At 31.4% G+C, this 22,327-nt stretch overlaps 1 protein-coding gene across 1 annotated transcript; it reads left to right on the plus strand.

Annotated features, from left to right (window-relative positions):
- The first annotated feature begins 16,756 nt into the window (after positions 1-16,756).
- LOC104877703 (uncharacterized) lies at positions 16,757-18,444 on the plus strand. Its single transcript, XM_010646482.3, has 4 exons — positions 16,757-16,970; positions 17,094-17,240; positions 17,704-18,180; positions 18,249-18,444. Exons 2-4 carry the CDS (start codon positions 17,096-17,098, stop codon positions 18,434-18,436), a joined length of 810 nt encoding a protein of 269 aa, XP_010644784.3. The 5' UTR covers positions 16,757-16,970; positions 17,094-17,095; the 3' UTR covers positions 18,437-18,444.
- The last annotated feature ends 3,883 nt before the right edge of the window (positions 18,445-22,327 follow it).

Consider the following 22,327-nt stretch of genomic DNA (forward strand, 5'->3'; position numbering starts at 1 on the left):
ATTGGAGGTTAAATATCTTCCTAATGGGTTGTTTGTTTCTCAAACAAAGTACACTAGAGATTTCCTAGAGCACACAAAAATGATGGAGTGTACTCATATCAACACACCCATGGCTCTTAAGTCCATCATCACACCTTCTGATGAACGACCTATTGATCCTACAAGATATAGGCAACTTGTTGGATCCCTTCAATACTTAACTTTCACAAGGCCTGATATTGTGCATGCAATAAACAAGGCCTTCCAACATTTCCAAGCACCCACTAAAGCTGACTTGTGAGCTGTCAAACGCATCCTTAGATATTTGAAAGGAACAATGAATCATGGATTCAGGTTTTTCAAGCAAAGTTCTCTTTGTCTCACTGGTTTTTGTGATGTTGATTGGGTGGGATGCATAAACACAAGAAGAAGCACATCTGGGTATTGTATTTTTCTGGGAGCCAATTGTATCTCATGGTCCTCAAAGCAACAACTTACAGTTTCTAAATCAAGCGCTGAGGCCGAATATCGATCCCTTGCATCTAGTGCCACATAAATAACTTGGCTTACTTTCCTTCTCCGTGATATTGGCATTCAACCACGTGAACCTCCTCAATTGCTATGAGATAATCTCAGTGCCCTTCACATGACAGTAAATCCCGTCTTCCATGCACGTTCCAAGCATATTGAGTTGGACTATCATTTTGTTTGGGCAAAAGTTGCAAGTGGAGTTTTGATTACTCGTTTCCTTCCATCGTCCTTACAAGTAGCTGATATATTACAAAGGCACTCCCTAAGACTTCATTCCAAGTCATTCGATTCAAGCTAGGAGTGCACAAGTTACCACTCACTAGCTTGCGGGGGGCTGATAAAGGAAACTCCAACTCAGCCAGCTGATAATACAATCTGCCAGAAAGGAAAACCACTCACCACTCTCCATATTTGTAATGTGGAAAATCAAGGCTGGAAGGAAATCTCACTTACCTATTCTATGTAATATTCCATTTTCTGTGTAAAGAAAGTATGTATTGTTTATTTATTCTTTAGAAAACAATCAGTGGTGAAATTTCAACCTTTCAAAAAATAGTTTTTGTTCTTCATTCAGGAATGGATTCTCATGCCATGGCTTGAAATTTCTCTAGATTATGATGATTTTTCATGAGGTTCTAAAATTATTATATCATTTGTATACTTGACATTATGTCATGCATGATTTAGACCAATATCTCTTATTTTAAACAATTCCTTTATCCGTCAGTGTCCTTCATAAGGATTTAAGATGTATTTTAGTAACAATTTTCATGCTACAACTTCTAAAGTTTCTCTACCACAGGTTACCATGATTTTTCATGAGGTTCTTAGGTTAAAATTTTAGTTCCCTATGGAGACTAGTTCAAGAACTAAGAGTCGCAACGACTAAATTAGTTTAAATTTTGTTGTTTTATTCTTAAATCGACGATACTACCAACACTGAACCATTACACACGACTTCTCCCCTCTACAAAGAAGAGAAGAAAAATTTATTGATGAAACAATTTTTATAGAAAATAGCATGGAAATACATTTATAATCTTTTAATATTTATATATACTAAAATATTATATACATGTACAGAAATAGATATGGATGGTAGGTAGATGAACTCTCATATTAGCAAATCCTAATAGTTGGAGCCGGTCCCCGGCCGTTGCATTTAATTTTTTTACTTTAATTCTGTCAAAACTCTCACTTCATTTACGAAGGTGATAAATCTTCCAGAAGTCATACATTACTTAATTTTCGCCATTTTTTCGCTTGTATTCGCTGCTCTTTGACCGAAGAAAATAGGTTCATGAATGCCTAACACGCACAGATAGACCTCAGTGTATCCATTTGAAGTCACCCGCCCTGTTATTCTGCGTCAATAATCTCATTAATAATGTAGGTGACTAGACTGACTGTAATATGCCCTTTGAATCAGTCAATTCATCTATATATTTTCTTTTCCTTATTTAAATGTTGAAAGTTGTTCTAAACTGTACTTTGAAATAAACAACTGGCCTTTCTCTAGAATTCCATTGCCTGGTCGTTGCTCTGCAACCATTAGTCTTTCTCACTCTCACACAATTATATACATTTTTTGTTTTTTGGTTCTTAATTTCATATTGTAAGAAATAATTCCCTTGTAGGTTTCTTGCAGATCCAGATGAATTTTAAATATTTGGACAATAGTAAGAATTCATTTATCCCTAAAAATTTTAGTATCAATAGAAATAAAAGAGAATAAATTCGTCTGTAACTCTAATAACTCCTCTCTCTCTCTTTCTCTGCCACCTTCTGTAAAGTAACTGTGGGACCCCAGAAAATTTAAAAACGAAAAAAAAAAAGTGGGGTTCGATCTATTTCATAGCGTTGACTACTGACTCATTTGAATGAATTTAAACCCATAAATGAGTGTTACAGGCTCGTATATATGCACGTGGTATTATTGTCCACAGGGTTCAGATTCATCATAAAGTTGTGGGGTCGAAGTGGGTGTCCTACGTGCTCTTCTTGTTGCGTAAGGGGGTAAGTGGGATATGATCTTCTAGGAGATTGACAAAAATAAATTAATAAATAAATACAGGTGTGGACCCCATATTTCGACTCATGCGTTTTCCACTCGATGGTAAGCTCAATTTTTATTTGAAAATTGATTTATTGGTTAAGAAAATAACTTGAAGTCGCCACTTATTTTTATTTTATTTTTAAAGGGTAAACAAAATAAGAAAAAAAACCCTAAGTGTGACTCCTTATTTGGAAAAGGTGGTTTGTGAAAAACCGGATTAGGCTCGGGGGTCAAGTTACTTATTAAGAAGGTACGGTAAAGACCGTAACACCCCTCTAAGCCCCTAAAAAAAACGGGTCTCTACTAATAAAATGAAGCAATCCTGACAATTGATGAATGAACCAATGAATATCCCGAACGATCATGCACGTATGAGAGTTATAGCATGCACAGAAAATGACCGGGATGTGAATAGATATGTACCTGGGCAACGATCCTCAATGCGCTATCAAGAAGTGAGGTTAGTGCACAATTAAGGAATAATTACGAGCATGTCATAGAGCAGAATAAAATCAATCATGTATGGCAATTAAATCAATCAAACAATCAATCAATCATAAGGGAATCACATATGTTGGGCCTCCACCAAAGCCCATTTTTATTTTGAGTGAATTAATTTTGTAAATTCCATTATTTGGAATTACAGAATTTAAGTCACTATAATGACGACAAATTTTTATTGAAAAGATGTGCAATATTTAAAGTTAAAGAAAAAGATAATGATAAAAATAAATAAATTAAATAAATTAAATTAAAAATAAAAATTAATAAATAAATAAATAAATAAAAAGAATAAAAAAAATAAGATAATTCATGCCTTAAAAGAAATGGTAAGAAATAATTTATTAAAATGGGATTTATTCAAAAACAAGAAATAATAAAAAAAAAAAATGAAGAATTAAGACCGTGTAAAAAATGAGATTTATCTGCATATCTATTTTTGAAAGTTTGCATGAGAGTGGAGGAGTGGGACATGTGTCTCAACGGTAGCCCATACTAAAGGTGGCCATGCATGGCCGGGTAGGAATGGGGCCCGGGGATGTATCTAGTACTGCACCCACACTGGTTTTAGCTTCAGCCTGATGTGTAATGCCGAGGGAAAAAGGTACATATGATAGGAGAATTGATATCCCTAAAGTGACCTGAAGAGCAGCCATGCCAATGGTATTTCCAATTAAAAAAACGTACTGCCGGATGCATGTCCAACTTTCTTGTTGACCACCACTAAATGCCAATTGACATTAATGTTGCAATCACAAGGATACGGTGGTCAAGCTGCACTATTTGATGTATTCTCGAAGATTTTGCGAATGAATGGCTCCATGCTAAAAATATCATCTGGAATCCAATTGTCACCCATCTCAGGAGAAGTATTATAGACATGGCCGGCATCATTTCCTACAACAAATGCTCCTGAAACAGCAGTAATGCCGACAAGGATACTTACAGGAAGGGCGAGCCCCTTAACTTTTGCAGCCCCACGGACCCAAGCTACTGATTTAGCAGGTGGTTCAGGCATAACAACAGAAAGAGCGGTCCAGAGAAGGCCACAGCTCTCCTTTCCATGCTTTTCTCATGTATTATATACCTACATCCATGCAACCCTTCCAGTTTGGTGCAGCATTGCATTTATTTCATCACCATCCTTCATTTCAAGCTCATCTGGAGTTTGCTCTCCACGGAGTCGACAACCATCAAATAAGAATGCAATGGAGTTTAACTCCACTGACTGTCGACCACTGTAAGCAGACATAAGCTTCCGTAACAAGGTGCTTCTTATGCACCTTTGGAGGCTCCTTCTCAAATTTCTTTGGGGTGGGATCAGCTCGTATGGAGGCATGGACCTTTTTGTATACCTCCTATATGCCATCAGGTTCAATACCTCTCATTATGTACTCACTAAAGAGTGAGACTGATATCTGGTTCGTCCCTCCCCCCCTGCCTTATCATCTCCTCCATCCCAGCGAACTCCCGCGCTACTGCATCCAATAGTGAGGTCACTGCCTCAGTGTGCAATCTCGTCCTCGGTCCTACCTCTCTGTGCCTAACAACCTCTCCAGAAAGGCCCCTCCCTCCGGTTCTGTATCGGCACTCCCGCGAAATCGTTATCGCCGCCGCTGGCGCCGAATATCACGAGACAGTTGCTCACCAGCTCCGATAGTTACCGGAGCTTCAATGTGTCAGACTGATCCTTCAAGAATCCACTCACGTCGTCGAAACCCTCGATACACACGTCCTAGTTCGTCATCGCAGCGCTCAGCCACGTCAGCTAGTCCTACATGCTTCCGACGGCCTGACCATCACCGCCTCCCGCGACGGAGGTCAGTGACCGCGAGAGCTGCTCCAACGACTCCTCCAGAATCTCACCTCAAAACCTCTCAGGCTCCCATCCTCTAGCTGAAGGAAGCCTCCTCTGTCTTTTCCTTATCTCAAGCTATCTCTTCTGAAAAAATGCTCTGTTACTCCCCCTCTTCCCTTAGGCTTTCATTCTGGTTCTCTCTCTAAAAACAATGTCCTAACAAAACCAGTCATCATCCCATGTCCCGCTCTTTCGTTGGCATCTCTGTGAGCCTCCTTTAACACAAACTTACTCATCTTTACCCTTCCATAAATCTCACCTCATGCAAGGCATTGATGAAACAGTTACGAAGAAACAGAGCATCTCTTTGAGCAACAACAAATAGTGAAAGAGAAGAAAGAAAGAAAAATAGAAGAAAATAATAATCATGAAAGATAGAGAACTCATGCAGTCTCATCTCAAGATCAATCTATGGGCTCAAAACAGGTGGGATGAAGGGGAAAATTAAATCAATTCATACAATCCATGTACGTGATAACTTCAAATGAAACCCAAGAGAATCAGATATTAGCAGGGCAAGCACATGTAAATAGCGAATGAGAGTTAAACACACAGAAAAACCATGAAAAACAATGTGACAGGAAAATATGAACTAAAAATCGACCATGCCCGCACCTGGGAGAGCTCCTTTCTAGCAGAAATGAGCAAGCAGACTCCTCTGTTCTTCTGCTATGCTTCTCTCTCACTCTCTGGTTCCAACACTCTCCTCTCTCCCGCAAAACTCCTTCTCCCCTCTCTCCAGAGAAACTCCGCCCGTTTCTCTCCCGGTTCCCCCTGCCCAAGCAAAGGATCCCCCAAAATATCTCCCCGGCAGCACGTCCAAAAAGCCTGCACCAAAAAGCACCACCCCCCTCCAGCAGCCAGAGACGCTCCTCCATAACGGCATCAAGATTCCCATGCAACGTGTCCCATTTTCATTCACACCTCCAGCCCACTCCTGAGATTCACTGGCATCCAATCATGGGTCGACAAGTGGCCTCTCGAGGTTCCTCCACGTGGCAAGCTAGGCAGCTGCAAGAATCACCCAGAATAGGGGTCTACAACAGGCCAAAAAAATAACTTTGCCTTTTCCTTATATTATTTTTATTTTCTTGGATGACTTTCTTATTTTTGAAAGGTTTTAGAGATGGTCGCCTGTGTTAGGTGGCCATCTTAAAAATTATCTAATACATTCAAACCTATGTGGAATAAAAAACAACATTTGGGAAAAAAAAAAGTAGAATGCAACTTGGATGAAAGGAATTGCATGATTTGAAAATAAAATATGGTCCTTAAACCTAGAATGAGTATTTGTTTCCAAATCCTTTTGACGGTTTAAATACTTTTGAAGATGGTTTTTTCCTTGTTGAGGAAGAAGAAAAAGGATCAAGTGAATTAGTAAACCTCAAACAATATATACACAATAAGGATTTTTATTTCTTTTTGAGAGAGATTTGAAAAAAAAAAAAAAAGTAAACTCAGATCTCCTTTTTCTACCGTCTTTCATTTGGAATCAAGAAGCTTCATTCATTATGGGAAAAATTCAATTTTTTTCTTTTCTCCTTTTTTTCAAAAAGCAATTTTCAATTCCACTCAAAATAACAATTAAAAAAATATTAAAAAAAAAAATTCAAATCTAAAAATTCTTCAAGGAACAGACAAAATAAGTGTCAAGAGAAGGGCAACTAAGAATTATGCCAAGAACATCCTATGAATTTTAAAAATATATTAACATAAACGTTTAAATGAACAAACATTCAACAATTTTTTTTTTAATAAAAAAAAACTATTGACATGAAAATTCAACCAAATATAGCATTAAATGATTTTTTATTTTTATCTTTAAAATAATAATAATAATAATAATAATAATACCCACATGAGAATTTAACCTAACAAACATTCAAAGAATTTTTATTTAATTTTTTTAATGAGTTTTTAAAACACATTCAACATGGGAATTTAACCTAACAATCATTCAATAAATTTTTAATCTACTAACATTAAAATTATACAAACCAATCATCCAATAAAATTAATTTACAGAAATTATGCTCAAAATAATCATCCAATGAATTTTTAAATTAATACCAGCATGTGAATTATTACCAAACTAATCATCCAATAAAAATAACACGTGAATTATACAAATTAATCATCTAATGGATTTTAAAAATAAAACTAACATGCAAATTATAGGAATTAAACATCCACTGAATTTTTAAAATAAAATTAACATGTAAATTATACAAATTAATCATCCAATGAATTTCTAAAATAAAATTAACAAAAATTATACCCAAATTAATCATCCAATTAATTTTTAAAATAAAACTAAGAAAAATTATACAAATTAATCATACAAAGAATTTTTAAAATAAAATTAACAAAAATTATACTTGAACTAATAATCTAATTAATTTTTAAAATAAAACTAACATGTGAATTATACAAATTAATCATCTAATGAATTTTTAAAATTAAACTAACAAAAATTATACAAATTAATCATACAAAGAACCTTTAAAATAAAATTAACAAGAATTATACCAAAACTAATCATCCAATTAATTTTTAAAATAAAACAAACATGTGAATCATACAAATTAATCATATAATAAATTTTTAAAATAAAATTAACATGCTAATTATACCCGAACTAATCATCCAATGAATTTTTAAAAATAAAATTAATATAAAAATTATTCAAATTAATCATCCAATGAATTTTTAAAATAAAACTAACATGTGAATTATACAAATTAATCATCGAATGATTTTTTAAAATAAAACTAACATGAAAATTATACAAATTCCTCATCCAATGAATTTTTAAAATAAAACTAACATGAAAATTATACAAATTCCTCATCCAATGAATTTTTAAAATAAAATTAACATACAAATTATACCCAAACTAATCATCCAATAAATTTTTAAAACAAAATTAACAAAAAAATATTCAAATGAACATTCCAATAATTTATATATATATATTTTAAAAAAACAACTTACAATTAATTTAATCAAAATTACATTCCAAGAATTTTTTATTTTTTATTTTTAGAAATAACTAACAATCAATTTCATGAAAACTAACGTTTTGAGAATATTTTTTAAAAGATATAACCAACATGCAAACACATCCAAGACTTCAATATTTACCTAAATTCAAACCAATGCTCAAACAAGAATGCGGAAGAAAAAACAAGTTCCTTTTTATAATTTATAAAGGGTTTGCAAATGATATTGAAGTGTTGGTTTCTAATAAGTTTGAATGGGTAAAATGATGGATTTCAAATATAAGAGACCAAAATATAAAACAAGCAAAAGGTTGAAGGTATGTATCAAGTATATTTTACCTACTATTTTTTAAAAAGGCAGTTACCCTTTTCTTAAGAGGTATATCAGTTTATAGGATATATAAGAGCATTTTTGGGTTACTACCTTTATAGTTAGGATCATTAAAAGATATTTGTTAACACAAATATCAAATTTTTTATGAAGACTATATGATAAGGAATAAGACAAAGAATGATATAGATTGAAGGATAAATTAGAAAATAGTCCCACATTGCATAGGATACTATGGATCTAGAGGGTTAAAGGCATACTATTCCTATGATTTCTAGTACACCAGCGCCTCATCATAATGGAAGTTTATATGTCATAGATTATGATGAAGCATTGAGCAGTGTCTAAGCTCACTTAAGGTAATGAGCTATGAAGAGCTAGTTAGAATCTTTGTATTCTAACATAGTTTGGGTTCCTGTAGGAACACCTAAAGGGATAAAACTCATAGGTGTAAGTTGGTCTATAAGAGGAACATAGGAGTAGATGGAAATCTTGAGTTTTATATGGCTTAGACTATAGTTAAAGTTTATAGTTTGAAACTTTATTTCGACTATGGAAAACCTTTTCAACATTGATCATACTCAAATATATTAGATTACTCTTATCTATTGCATTGTGTCTCATTTATGAGATATAGCAAGCAAACATTTTCATAGCAATGGGCCTTATGTGTACATGAAAGCATAGGGAAGTGTAGTAATGCTCTAAGATCTTGTAGGTGGATGATAATCTACTCATTGGATATGATGTAAGGATATTATCATCTGTCAAGATCTAGTTGTTTACTCAGTTCTAGATAAAAATTTAGAGGAATGCACAATATATTCTTAGGGTTAAGGTCCTTTAGCATTACAGGGATAGGAAAAATTATGCCATGTCATCTAAATTGATGAGCATTTGGTCAATTATATATTGTAAAACTCCAAGAAGGGTTTGTTACTCTTTGGATTTGAAGTTATCTTTCTTAGGATCAATGTCCTTGGACATTTGTGGAGAGAGATCGCATTAAGACAGTATCCAATGCCTCTACAATGGATAGCCTTAAGCATACAATGCTATGTGCTAGACCAGATATTTGCTTTGTTGTAGGAATAATGAGTGAATATTAGTTCATTTCTTGATTAGAGCTTTGAGCAAATGTCAAACATATACTCTAGTATCCTTAGAGAACGAAGAATTATATGTTTGTGAGTCCTTGTATAGGGAAATTGGACTTTCAGTCTAATGAGGACTCTCGCAACTCTACCTTAAGGAATGTGTACACTCTAAGTGGTTTTTGTTACTTCTATAGCAACAAAGAAAGCCTTTTAGCTTATGGGTATTTCCATTAGCTATATTGTCTAAGATATTGTTATATGGGACGGTGGCATAGTCCAAATAACTAAAGTACCACTATAAGAGAGACCATATAGAAAACAAGTGATACCTTGTTATGGGATAGTATAGAGAGGTGACGTAACTGTAGAGTACATTTTTTCTACAGTACCTAGTCTACTTCTGGGGCTAGTAGGAGTTTGTTATGATTAAGCCCCTAAAAGTAAGACATGATGTAATAAAGTTAATCTTAACTAAGCAAGACATGATGTAACAAAGTTAGACTTGACTAAGCAAGATATGATGTAACAAAGTTAGACTTAACTATCCCCTTGTTATCCCTCTAGTGTATTGACATTGATTTGAGGATTCAACCCATGTTTCTTACATTATACATGATTCGGGTGCATTAGGAGTTGGACAGAAGTACAAGTCATGGATTCCTTGTAAGTAGATAAGTTGTCCACAGTTGGCTCATGGATTTAGGCAATCCAGTAGAGACTATAGTGCACCACCTCCTAATTAGAGAGATGATTGGTCTTGGGTGCTGCGATGAGTTTCCTATGAAGAGTACTAGTGTATGTGATGCACATTAGATAGAACCTATGGTGAATCATGACACAAGGCTATCAATTGTCATGATTCACCAAACTACTATACTGTATAGACTCTCAACCTTAAAGGATATTGAATCTATGCCAAAATTAATAGAAGACTTTAACCTATGAGTGAAACCCTAAAGTGGTCATATATCCCTATGAATTGGGTCACTGTTAGTGGAGGCTGATGACAATAGGTATTCTCAATAGAGGCACTATGATATCTCATGGGATTGAAACAATATGTCCCCTTGGGTGATCCAAAAGACATGTGATCATGAAATTAGTAGCCATAGTAATTCCTTTAATGAATTTGACATATGCTCCTTAGAGGTAGAGTATGTCATTTGATCACATAATAAGTGTGATCTATAACTAAAGGATTTGAGGGGTAATCTTGATAGGTGACAATACTACCTTATTAGATTACGAACACCAGTTCATGGGGAGTTTGCATGCAATAGATAGTACATCATAAACCCAAGTACTTAGTGTCTTGTTGTAATATACATAGGGTACTAAAGTGCAGTTGACTCTCTATAGTGGGATGTTGAATCAATTTCAGAATTTGATTCTAAGGGAGCCAGTACTCCTATGGATCCCAATGGTCCCTGTTTTAAGCTCATATTCCTTAATGACACGATTTATAAGGGTAGATGAGTTAAAATTAAAAGATTAAAATATTCAAAAGTTGGTGAAGATATAAAGAATGTGAGGAGGGTATGAGAAATGTGAAGAGGGGATGAGAATTTTGTTTTTTCATTTCTTATACCCTCACATTTCATGCACCCTCTTCATATTCTTTATACTCTTCTCACATTTTTTGTACCCTTTAATTTTTTTGAAAATTTTAATTTTATGTCTTTTTTTTCACTTCACTCGACAATAATATTGTGTAAAAAGACTAAATACACTTGAAATTGAAACAAATAATGTTAATATATATATATATATATATATATATATATATATATATATATATATATATATATATATATATTAAAACATTACAAAATTGGTGGGGTACGAAAAATGTGAGGAGGGTACGAGAATTTTGTTTAAATTGAAGCAAATAATAATCGAAAAAAATTTAAAATATTAAAAAATGGGTGGAAATACAAAGAATGTAAGGAAAGTACAAGAAATGTGAAGAGGGTACGAGAATTTATTTATTTTTTCATTTCTTGTACCCTTATATTTCTCATACCCTCTTCACATTTCTCACACCCTCCTCACATTTGTTGTACCCTCTAAATTGTTTAAATTTTTTTTAATTGGCTTGACAATAATATATTGTAAAAAGACTAATTACACTTGAAATTGAAGCAAATAATGTTCAAAAAATTTAAAAGATTAAAATATTAAAAAATTTGTAGAGGTACGAAGAATGTAAGGAGGGTATGAGATTTTTATTTTTTATTTTTAATTTCTTGTACCCTCACATTTCTCATACCCTTTTTACATTCCTTGTACCCCCTCACATTTATCATACTATTTTCATATTTTTTTGTACTCTCTAAAATTATTTAATTATTTAATTTTAAATTTTTCTTCACATCACTTGACGATAATATTGGGTAAAAATATTAATTACACTTGAAATTGTAGCAAATAATGTTAAAAAATTTGAAAAATAAAAAAAATTTAAAAATTTAAAAATTACAATAGGTATGAAGAATGTGAGGAGGGTACGAGAAATGTGAAGCTCTTCACATTATTCGTACCCTCTTCGCATTTTTGTACCCTTTAAATTTTTTGAAAAATTTAATTTTGATTTTTTTTTACTTCATTTGACAATAATATTGTGTAAAAACACTAATTACATTTGCAATTGAAGTAAATAATGTTTGAAAAAAAAATTAAAAGATTAAAATATTCAAATGGGTAGGGGTATGAAGAATGTGAGGAGGGTACGAAAAATATGACGATCCTCACATTCTTTGTATCCTCATATTTTTTGTAATCTCTAAATTTTTTGAATTTTTTTTTTTATATTTTTTCCCACTTTAAATGACAATAATATTGTGTAAAGATTATAATTGTTTTTGGAATGTGGAATTTATGGAAATAATCTCCAATAAAATTCAAACATTGAAATACTAAAAGGTTATCATGCAATTATGAATTAATAGCCTTCTATCCTTTTCTATATTTTACAAAAAAATTTATCATTTTTGTAAAATTTTATCATTTTACAAAAATATTTTTTCCTAAATTTTCTTTAATTTACTACTTGATAAAAAAATTCCAAAAAGTTAATTATATAAAATATTTCAACAGATTTTATATAATTGGTTATTTCAAAAAATCATAGCAATGTGTGGTGCACAGGATTAGTTCCCTCGGCAACCATGCTAAACCTGGAGAATTGGTTTTTTTAATTTCCTTGCCATGTTTCTTAATTTTATTGGCCTAAAAGATGGGTATGATACCTTAAGAGTAATTTTCGGTAACCAAGCATGGCTCGATAATATTATGCGGATTTACATTTGGCTCAATGAATGTTTATCATTCTAAGTGAAATTTAAGTCCATGTTCAACTTGCCCGTAGAAAGAATATAAATCTTTTTTACGAAAAACTATTAACCCGAAATTTTACTTATCAGTTAAAACTTTAGCTAAAAATAAAGTTTTAATTATCGATTGAAGCTTTTTTTTTTAATCGAAATTTTAATTAATAATTATATATATATTTTTAATTAAAATTTTAATTATTAATTATAATTTTATTTTTATGGGAGGAGGATATGTAGGAAACTCACGTGACGGGAAAGAGAAAACCTAAAAGATATATTTTTATGGGAGGTGCCTTGGTGACCCAAAATTCCTTTCACTTTCATGCTACAGGCACCACATTAATCCTTAACCTACCCTATAGAATCTGGTCCCTTTTAAGGACACATGTAGATTGATAGATCAATCACCCTTCTGGCATTCAAGTTAAAGGGAGAATTGTGTTTTGGACCCAATTAGACCCAAAAATTAACATTTGGTCCATATATCATGCATATTTAAGCTCAAGACCTAAACAAAGTATGAAAATTAAGTTGAAAGATTTTGTCTTTCATTAATCCCTAAAATACCCTTAACCCTTACATAGACACAAGTGAGTGTGAATTTCAATTTTTTTGTGTTTTTTTCCCTTTTCTATTCCCTATTAAGTATTACTCATTTCTAACTTTTTTTTTTTTTTTTCTTCCAATCTATATTTCTATTTTATGTCAAATAAAAAGCAATAATGTTTTTTTGTTTTTCATTTTTAAAGATATTGAATCTTTTTGCTCTTATTATAAGCAATGTTAAAAATTTTGGGATTTTTCATCCAAATATTTTTTATCTTTTTGTATTTATCTTTTAGTTTAATTTTCATTTTTTATTTTAAATTTATATTACTCTTTCATTTATATTTTTCTCTTATTTTTAATTATTTTTTATATTTTCTACATTAACCATATTTTTAAAATTTTTAAAATTGACTATCACTTCACTTTATTATATATATATATATATATATATATATATATATATATATATATATATATATATATATCCTTTTAGCTTTTTAATTTTTAATGTTTTTATTTTAAAATTTTTTAAAAGATAAATTTATTGAAAAAAACAACTAAGATATGAAGTTCTAATATTATATTAATAATTTTTCTTATCTAGATAGACTAATGCAAAGTATTTTGACTCACAACAAAAAAATTGTCAATACAATTTTTTAGTTAAACTTTAGAAATTAAATTTCAAATAAAATATATTATATAAAATTTTATCTAAAAATTATTGAAAGTAGTATTTAATTTTTTTATTGACTTTCAAACTTATCTAATTTTTTACTTGAAAGGTAATAGAACATGTTTACAAAAAAAAAAAAAAATGGTTTTTCATTTTTTAAATAAATGAGTATAAGATAATCTTAGTAAAAAATTTGATAAATATGATTATAATTTTAAATATGATTCTTTATTTCAAACTTATATTATTTCTCATATATATTAAATAATTTTTAAGCACCTCATAAAATATTAGTATTATTTGTTTGTTCTAACTTGTAAATTAAGTATTATCAAATATTATATTTTTTCAAATTTATAGAACATATAATAAATACTTTTTAAATACCTCATAAAATATTATTAATTTTATTTTTCTAACTTGCAAATTAGACACATGGAGTTTATTATTTCGAAAATAATGTAAACACTCACATGCATATATATATATATATAATATTAATCAAGAAGACAATATTTTTAATATTAATTTACCAACCTTTCAATAATTTTGAAAGTGTAAATAGGGTAATTGGCCAAATTAAAGTCTTCAAAATATTCAAAATTTCTCCATTCCAAAATTACCTAATTGCTCTCCACACTAATCCTAAATATTTTTTAATAAAGATTTAAATATTTAAAATCATTAAAATAAATATTTTCTTATTAAAACAATTTTTTCAAAGCAATAAAATAAAAATCATGAAATCGTCAAAACTATAATTACAACAAATATTTTTAATTTTAAAACTAATTTCATAATTTAAATTAATGATTTAAAAAAATAAAAATGTTATAAAAATAATTTTTGTTTATTTTTAATTTCATTTAAATATGATTTTTTTTAATCTCTATTGATAACAATGAAATTATGTTTATAAAGGCAAAATAGTAAAAATATATATTTCATTTAATTTACTTATAATGAACAATTTAAACATGATTGATTTTAATTTTATTTCCTATGTGTTAATTTTTATAGGGAATGTCTTAATGACATAGTTTGGTAAAAAAAGAAAAAAAAATTTCAATAATCGTCTTAATGTAAAATTCAAGTTGTTTAAAAATTGTACAAAACCTATTAGAAGTCTTGTACACCCTTATACACTTAGCATATTTCCCTTGTACAGTTAGTGTAATACCCTTGTATAATGACACAAATTTCATATTTATCATAAATTATATGTTCATGTAGGTGTATTAATCATATTTTCAATGGTTTGGTTAAGAAAATGATAGATGACTTAGGATCAATTTTTTCCCCCAAATATCATTATTGGGAAAAATATTATAATTTTCATGTGAGAGTTAAATAAAATGCATGACATAGGTGTACAATCCTTGAGTGACAAAGAAAATAAAAAAGTGATTTAGAATTGGTTAAAATAATTCACAAAGGGTAATCTTGTACACCTTTGTACAATTAGTACATTTCCCTTACCCTTATACAATGACACAAATTTCATATCCCTCCTAAGTTATGTATCAATATCCACGTAGGAGTGTTTAACCATATTTCCAATGGTTTAGTTAAGAAGATGGTGGATGACTTAATGCTAAATTTTTTTCCCCCAAATATATTTATTGGAGAAAGTATTAGAATTTCCATGCGGAAATTAAATAAAGTACATGACTTATATGCACAATTCATGAGTGATAAAAAAAATAAAGGAATGACTCATAATCTATTATAATCTTTCACAAATGGTAGCCTTATACGCCTTTGTACACTTAGTACATTTTCATTGTACAGTTAGTATAATACAATTGTACAGTGGCACAATAAATGAATAAATAATTTTTTTTTCATATAAAAAAAATAGTATTATACAAGGTTTTCAATTTTCATTTTTAAAAATAGTTTTCATTTTTTAATTAAACGTATTTTCAAAAAGAGACAATATAGAAAATAAAAATTATTTTTAAAAATAAAAAAAATAAAAAATAAAAACTAGAAAAATATTTTAAAACCAAACTCAAATATAATCTATATAATTTTTAGTTACTTGTTTTCATCTAAAATAAGTAAATATACCTTTCAACCCTTTTATATAAGAAAAATTCAATTTCTACTATGTATTGATATAATCCACTTCTAAAATTAGGTCATATGAAAACATTTTAATCGAGTACTTAAAATAAAAACTCTCCATCCATCCTCTTTATTTCTTTTTCTTTTTCTTATTTTAATAAATTTTCAATTAATTCAAATCATTAAAAAAATCCTTAATAAACAAATTTGTAACATTTCATATAACTTATTACTAAAAGTCATGTTAAAAAAGTTATTAAAATAAGGAAGGAAGAAGATTAAAAAAAATTAAACTTTTTATTTTATAATAGTAAAAAAAACTTTAAAATAATTTTTAGTATAAAAAAAATAAAAATAGTGAATATATTTATTTTAAATGATATTTTAATCATTAAATTATTTACTTCTAAAATGTAAAAGATAAAAATAAATGTAAAAGATAATTTTTATTTATTTAAATTAATATTTTTTTAGAAAGTATTTTTCAAAATAGTCTTTGAATCATTAATATAATTTTTTTTATTTATAATTTAAAAATAAAATAAATTTTCAATTATTTATAAAATAGTTTAAAAAAATAATGAAAAATCCAAAAATGGTTAAATAAGAAATAATAGCGGCAAGTAGTAGAATAAAGACAAAAATGAGTCAAGTGGGCATTTTTGTCAATTATTATCTCATATCCTTATCATCAATTATGGGTGGTTGGAGGACCTTATCTTAATTATGAACCCTATATGGGTTGAAAACACAATTGCCCCTCAAGTTATGACTGTCATCCACCAGTCATAGCGTTTCAACGCTATCTACTCCTTAGTACCCAATACTCAACTAAATAAAGTTGACTTGGAAGACTCTATCATTGCACCTCTTATGCTTCAATGGTTCCTATATCTTTTGAAGACGGTGGGAAAAAGGGCTGCTGTTGTCTCTCTTTGGATATAGTTAAATATAATCTTCTATCATAGATAACAAATCCATCTGCGAGGTGAGTTAATCTTGACCTTTGTCAACTGCAGATTTTGTTTAGGTTTTCTGTTACACATGGCAATGACTATATGCACGATAAGGAATTTGTTGTAATGGCTTCTTCTTCTTCACTACGTCCTAGAAATGACAACAGTAACATCGACATTGCTGAGCATGATGAGGAGTGTACTGCAATGGCTTCCTCTTCATTACCATCTCGGTAATGATGACAGCCCAAACAATGCTTCAGTCTCTTCCTCTTCATCTTTGCAAAGGACTAGCAGCTCCGGTAAGATGCCAAAAACCATGCTTAGTATACAAGTAGAAGCGTTTTACAACCTGCTGTTAAAAAAACAAATGAAACTAAATTAAATTTTAATTTGTGTAGTTTATTGGAGGTTCAAACTATTATTGAAAGATATAAAGATGTTGATTAGAGGTAAACAAAGAAGTCCAAGAAAATAATTAGCAAAGAAAAGATATAAAGGAAAATGATTTTCTCGAAAAAAATATTTAAGAAAATCAAATATAATTAAAATTAGTTATAACTTTATGAAATTTTAAATTATTTAATTTTTATATTGAATTATTAAAATAAGTGAAATAAGTAGCGTATAAAAATAATTAATTTATTGATTTTAGATGTATTTTTTAAAAATAATTTTAGTATTAGGATGTTGTGAGCGTTGAAGAAATATACATATCAGGGAAATCTAGGCTGACCTATACATCTTTTGGTTTTGTGACTGCAGAATTCGATCGCTTGGAACTGTACAAAGCTGCGCTCAATGGTGACTGGGAAAGTACTTCACAATTATTGGTGCATAATCCACGATTATTCTCCGCCCGGTTCGGAACAGATGATTCCCCAGTGCTTCACATAGCAGTTGAGTTAGGAGAGGCCAGAATGGGTTTCGTGGAGAATTTGGTTGAGTTTATGGGAAGTGAGGATCTGGCTCTGCGGGATTCTGATGGCGCCACTGCCCTTTTCAACGCTGCAAGGGCTGGCAATATAAAAGCAGTCAAGTTGTTAGAGAACAAAAACCCAAGGTTGCCCAATATCTGCAACCGCTACGATTTTGCGCCTCTTCACACCGCTGTTAAGTATGGTCATAAAGAGCTGACTTTATATTTATTAAGCGTCACCAGAGATAATGAACCTCCATATCCTTTCTCAAATTCACCTGGAATCGAGCTTCTGCGCAGAGCACTAATGGTGGGGTTTCATGGTGAGCTATATATATTTTCTTGATATGAATTACCGTCGGGTTCCCATGTACAATTTTATAATATGCAGATGTAGCACTGTATCTGGTTGAACGTTATCCTCACCTTGCCACATGCCATTTCGATTCCGCCCCCCACAATGATGCTAATGATTCTGATGAGGATTTTACCCCTTTGACAGTATTGGCTAAAAGGCCTTGGGCTTTCCGAAGTGGAAGTCGCTTCAACTTATGGCAACTCATAATATATCACTGTTAGTTTCTTTACTCGCTTGCCTCTTTTAAATTGCTTTGTGTTTGCCATTGCATCTCCTTTGCTTTTGTTTATAAGTCAAGTTATTTTCTTTTATGCTAATCCTGTTTAATTAATTTTCTGTCTTTGGATAATAATTAATTTGGTTGGCTTCAAATGCTCAATTGATATGATGGTGGGGTGGACCAAAGTCTCTAAGCAATTATGGTTTTATTTGGGAAGGCATTTTTCTTCCAAAAAGTTTACATAAGAGAATAAAGATTTTTATTATGGATGCACCGTTTAAATTATTTTCTTAGGGTGTGGAATTTCAGTCATGCTTTCAAAATGTACAAGTTGGGTTAGCGGAACCTCAAAAGTGCGCAATTCCTTTATGTCATACACTTTGTGCACCTTCCTGGTGCTAACTATTTACACCTACTCTGACACATGATAAAACCAATAGAGTATAGAGAAATTTATACTTGAGTGGACTGAGAACATAATATTATAGGCTTCACAATGATGGTGCTCCTACACACTAAATTGGCCAAAGCAATAATAACAAAAATAAAAAATGAAAGCTATTAACAAGTTTTTGGCTAGCTTCTAGCTAGCCAATGGCTCTTCACTTTTTCTTTGCTTCCCACAGGTAGATTGGGAGCATCCATTTTGATAAATTTTTTTCATGGTTTCTTAAAATTTTTCATTAGAAGAGATCGATATTGAGAAGCCCTCTGATGATACCTTGAAGATCAACATTTTTGGGTTGCAAAGAGAAGGGAATTGAGAGACAAATAAAGTTGGTGTGATCATGCAATACATTGCTCCATTCCTCCTCTGTTTCTTGCTCTTTAAGGGTTTCTTTTTCTATCTTTGTTCTTTTTTTTTTTTTTCTATTTCTTTTTTTCTTTTTCTTTTTTTGTGAAAAGAAGAAAAAATGCAGCTTATAACCTTATTTGCAACCTGTTGGAAGTTATCGTCTTCAACTGATTCCTTTTCAACAAATTCTTTTCAGCTGCTATGTACACAGCTTCCTTTTCCTTAACCTCAGTGGCTTCGTCCACTTACAGCATCCAAAAATCATCTTCGTCAAAACTTTTGTTCTAAGGGGAAATGATAAATTGAGAGATGAGATGAGAGATTATATGTTGTTGGGGTTAGCTTTCACGTTCTAGAAGATGCACTTGAGGACTAAGGGGTCCCAAACCCTTGATTTTTCAGCAAGCAATTTTAAATTCTCAAGTGCTTCTTTTGGTTTCTCCTGTATAAAGTACCCACCAGTCATGTTTTCAACAAATTATTTCATTTAGGGGGATGGTCCCCTTTAAAAAGAAGAAGCAATCCTTGAGTTTTCAAAACTATGGTAAGGAAGTTAAACAACAAAGCTTTAAATTTATCATAACAACGATGAAAAGTCTCATTCTCTATAAAACAACAAATTTTAATTTGTCTTTCAAAGGAAACAATTTTATATACCAAAATAAATTTGTGAAAAAAATATTTTATATAGTAGCCTAAGAACTTATACTATAGAGTCTCATGCTATACCACCAATGCTTATCCTCTTTCTTTAATGAAAAAAGAAAACCTTGAGTTTCGAATGATCTAGATTTCACGAAGGCTCTGCCAAAATAGACCATACCTCTTCAAATTCTTTTAAATAAGAAAAAAGATTTTCATCCTCCCTTCCATAAAATAGAGATAGCAATTGGATCATTTCAAGATCAATGTTTATTTGAAAAGCGTCAAAAAGAAATATCAATCACGAAAGAGCATTGACCCAACTAGGCTGTAGGTAATCCCTCATGGTCTTAGGTGGCTAGTTATTAGGGTTAAAAGGCCCATTCATCACACTTCTATTAGTACTACCAATAGTTGAATTTGGAAAATAGATATTAGACAGTGATGGTCTGGTGTGTTGAGGAAAAGGATAACTAGGGGTTGGTTGATTACTTAGTGTCCTTCCTCTAAAATCATTTTTTTTTTTGGTTGATTACTTAGTGTCTGATTCGACTCATGGTAGCTTAGCTTTAAAGGCGTATCAACAAAATTTATACCTTGAATACTATTACTAAAGTAGCCAAGCTACTATAGCATAGTGGTTCTAGGATCGTTCACTGGGAAGGGTTTTCGCAAACACAAGTGATATTCAAATTAGGAAAATAGGTGATTTTCTTATGGATGTTAGCTTTAAAAGAAGATGTAAATGTTTTAGAAAGATTTAAACTAATCTAAGCTAACATTAAAGACTAAAATGAAAGGGTGTAAAAACAAGTTTCTCAAAGATAGGATAGCTATGCTCTGGCTCTTATGCAAATTGGAAATCTCAGGATAGGCTCCTCGCGTTGGGGTTGCAACTATGGTGATGCTTGCTTCCCGAACCGGTATGGATTTAGCAAATCAAGTTTTAATCATTTAAAATGGCAAAACAAATGGTAGTGAATTTCATCAATGGTTATTCACCTTAGACTTCCTTTGAATGGCTCGTAAGAGATAACTAATGGTCTAAAGCCAAAAGCTTACCAAATATTGGCAACTCAAAGTCATTCCAGGTGATAAACTCACCTTTCAATGGCCATTGAAATTGGTTCTAACGGATTAATGCAAAACTTGGAATTGAAAACCTCACCTTCCAATAGCTCGTAGGAGATAACTAATGGATAGAAATCCAAAAGCTTATCAAGTATTGGCCGTTGGAAGTTGTCCAAAGGAAATAAAAACCAAACTTTGCATTAATGAACCTTTAATGAAAAACGACTACCTTACCTTCCGGGTGCGAGAAATTTCCATGGGATTGCATCCAAGCCATCACATAACATCCATACTTTGAGAGACTTAAAAGGTTTTAGCCAATCATCCTCTGAGGAAAAGCCCTCAGAGGCTGTTTGGCTACTAAGAAAATAGAAACGGGGAAGAACAGGAGAAGAGAGAAAAACAGAGCTTTATATATTTCTATATATTGATCGATATCTATTACAATGGATGCAAGGGAATATATATAGAGAAGTTTTTCCAACCTTCCTAGCTAAGAAATTACATGAGTGGTGGATTACAAGGAGAAGAATGGAAATTTATACAAAAATATCCAAAAGAAAAGATCTCGTGTGGAGTCGGCAGAAACAGGGGAAAATTCGCACCATGCAAGGGGGTGTGCGAATTTGGAAGGTGTTGTGCGAAAATTTTGCACACCCCTGGAGCAGTTGTCTTCCGAAGGCCATATCTTCCTTATTTCGTACACGGTTTGAAGCGTTGGATTCTTGACTTCCTGAGCTTTGAAACAGTATATAGCATGTAAAAAATGGACTTCGGGAAGTGCTCCAAAAGTGCCAAAGAAGACTGCAGCTGCTGTCCTCTGTTTTCCTCCTTGCTTCTCTTTACTTTGCTTTCCTCTTCTCCATTGTTCTTTCCTTGCATACTTTGAACGAATTTGGCAAAGGGCTATGGAGCTCCAAAGCTTGGTTCTTCATGAATTTGAGCTTCCAAAAGCTTTGCCATAACTTGTCTAAGTAGCTCCTCTATCATTTGGCATGCTTGAATTGATTCACAAGCTGATATAAACATGTAAACTTGCCACAAAATGGTTAAAACCAATTACTAAGGACCTTAATGAATTAATTGGGTTAAATGAATATGATTACTACTCAAAGGTGCTTGAAACCATTATAATTAGGTCTACAAAATAGCACTTTTTGGTAGTAATCAGTGTCCTTCCTCTAAAATTGTTTCTTATAGTTGATTACTTAGAATCCGTTTGGTAATGATTCTAGGAAACACTTTTAATATTCATAATACTTGAAAATTTTTATTAGTCAAGTGTTAGAAATGTTAGAAATGCTTTTTAGAATCACTCTCAAACGCACTCTTAGTACCCTTCCTTTAAAATTATTTCCCTAATACATCATATCACTTTAAAGA

This window comes from Vitis vinifera, chromosome 19, assembly GCF_030704535.1.
Source record: "Vitis vinifera cultivar Pinot Noir 40024 chromosome 19, ASM3070453v1".
Lineage (NCBI taxonomy): Eukaryota > Viridiplantae > Streptophyta > Magnoliopsida > Vitales > Vitaceae > Vitis > Vitis vinifera.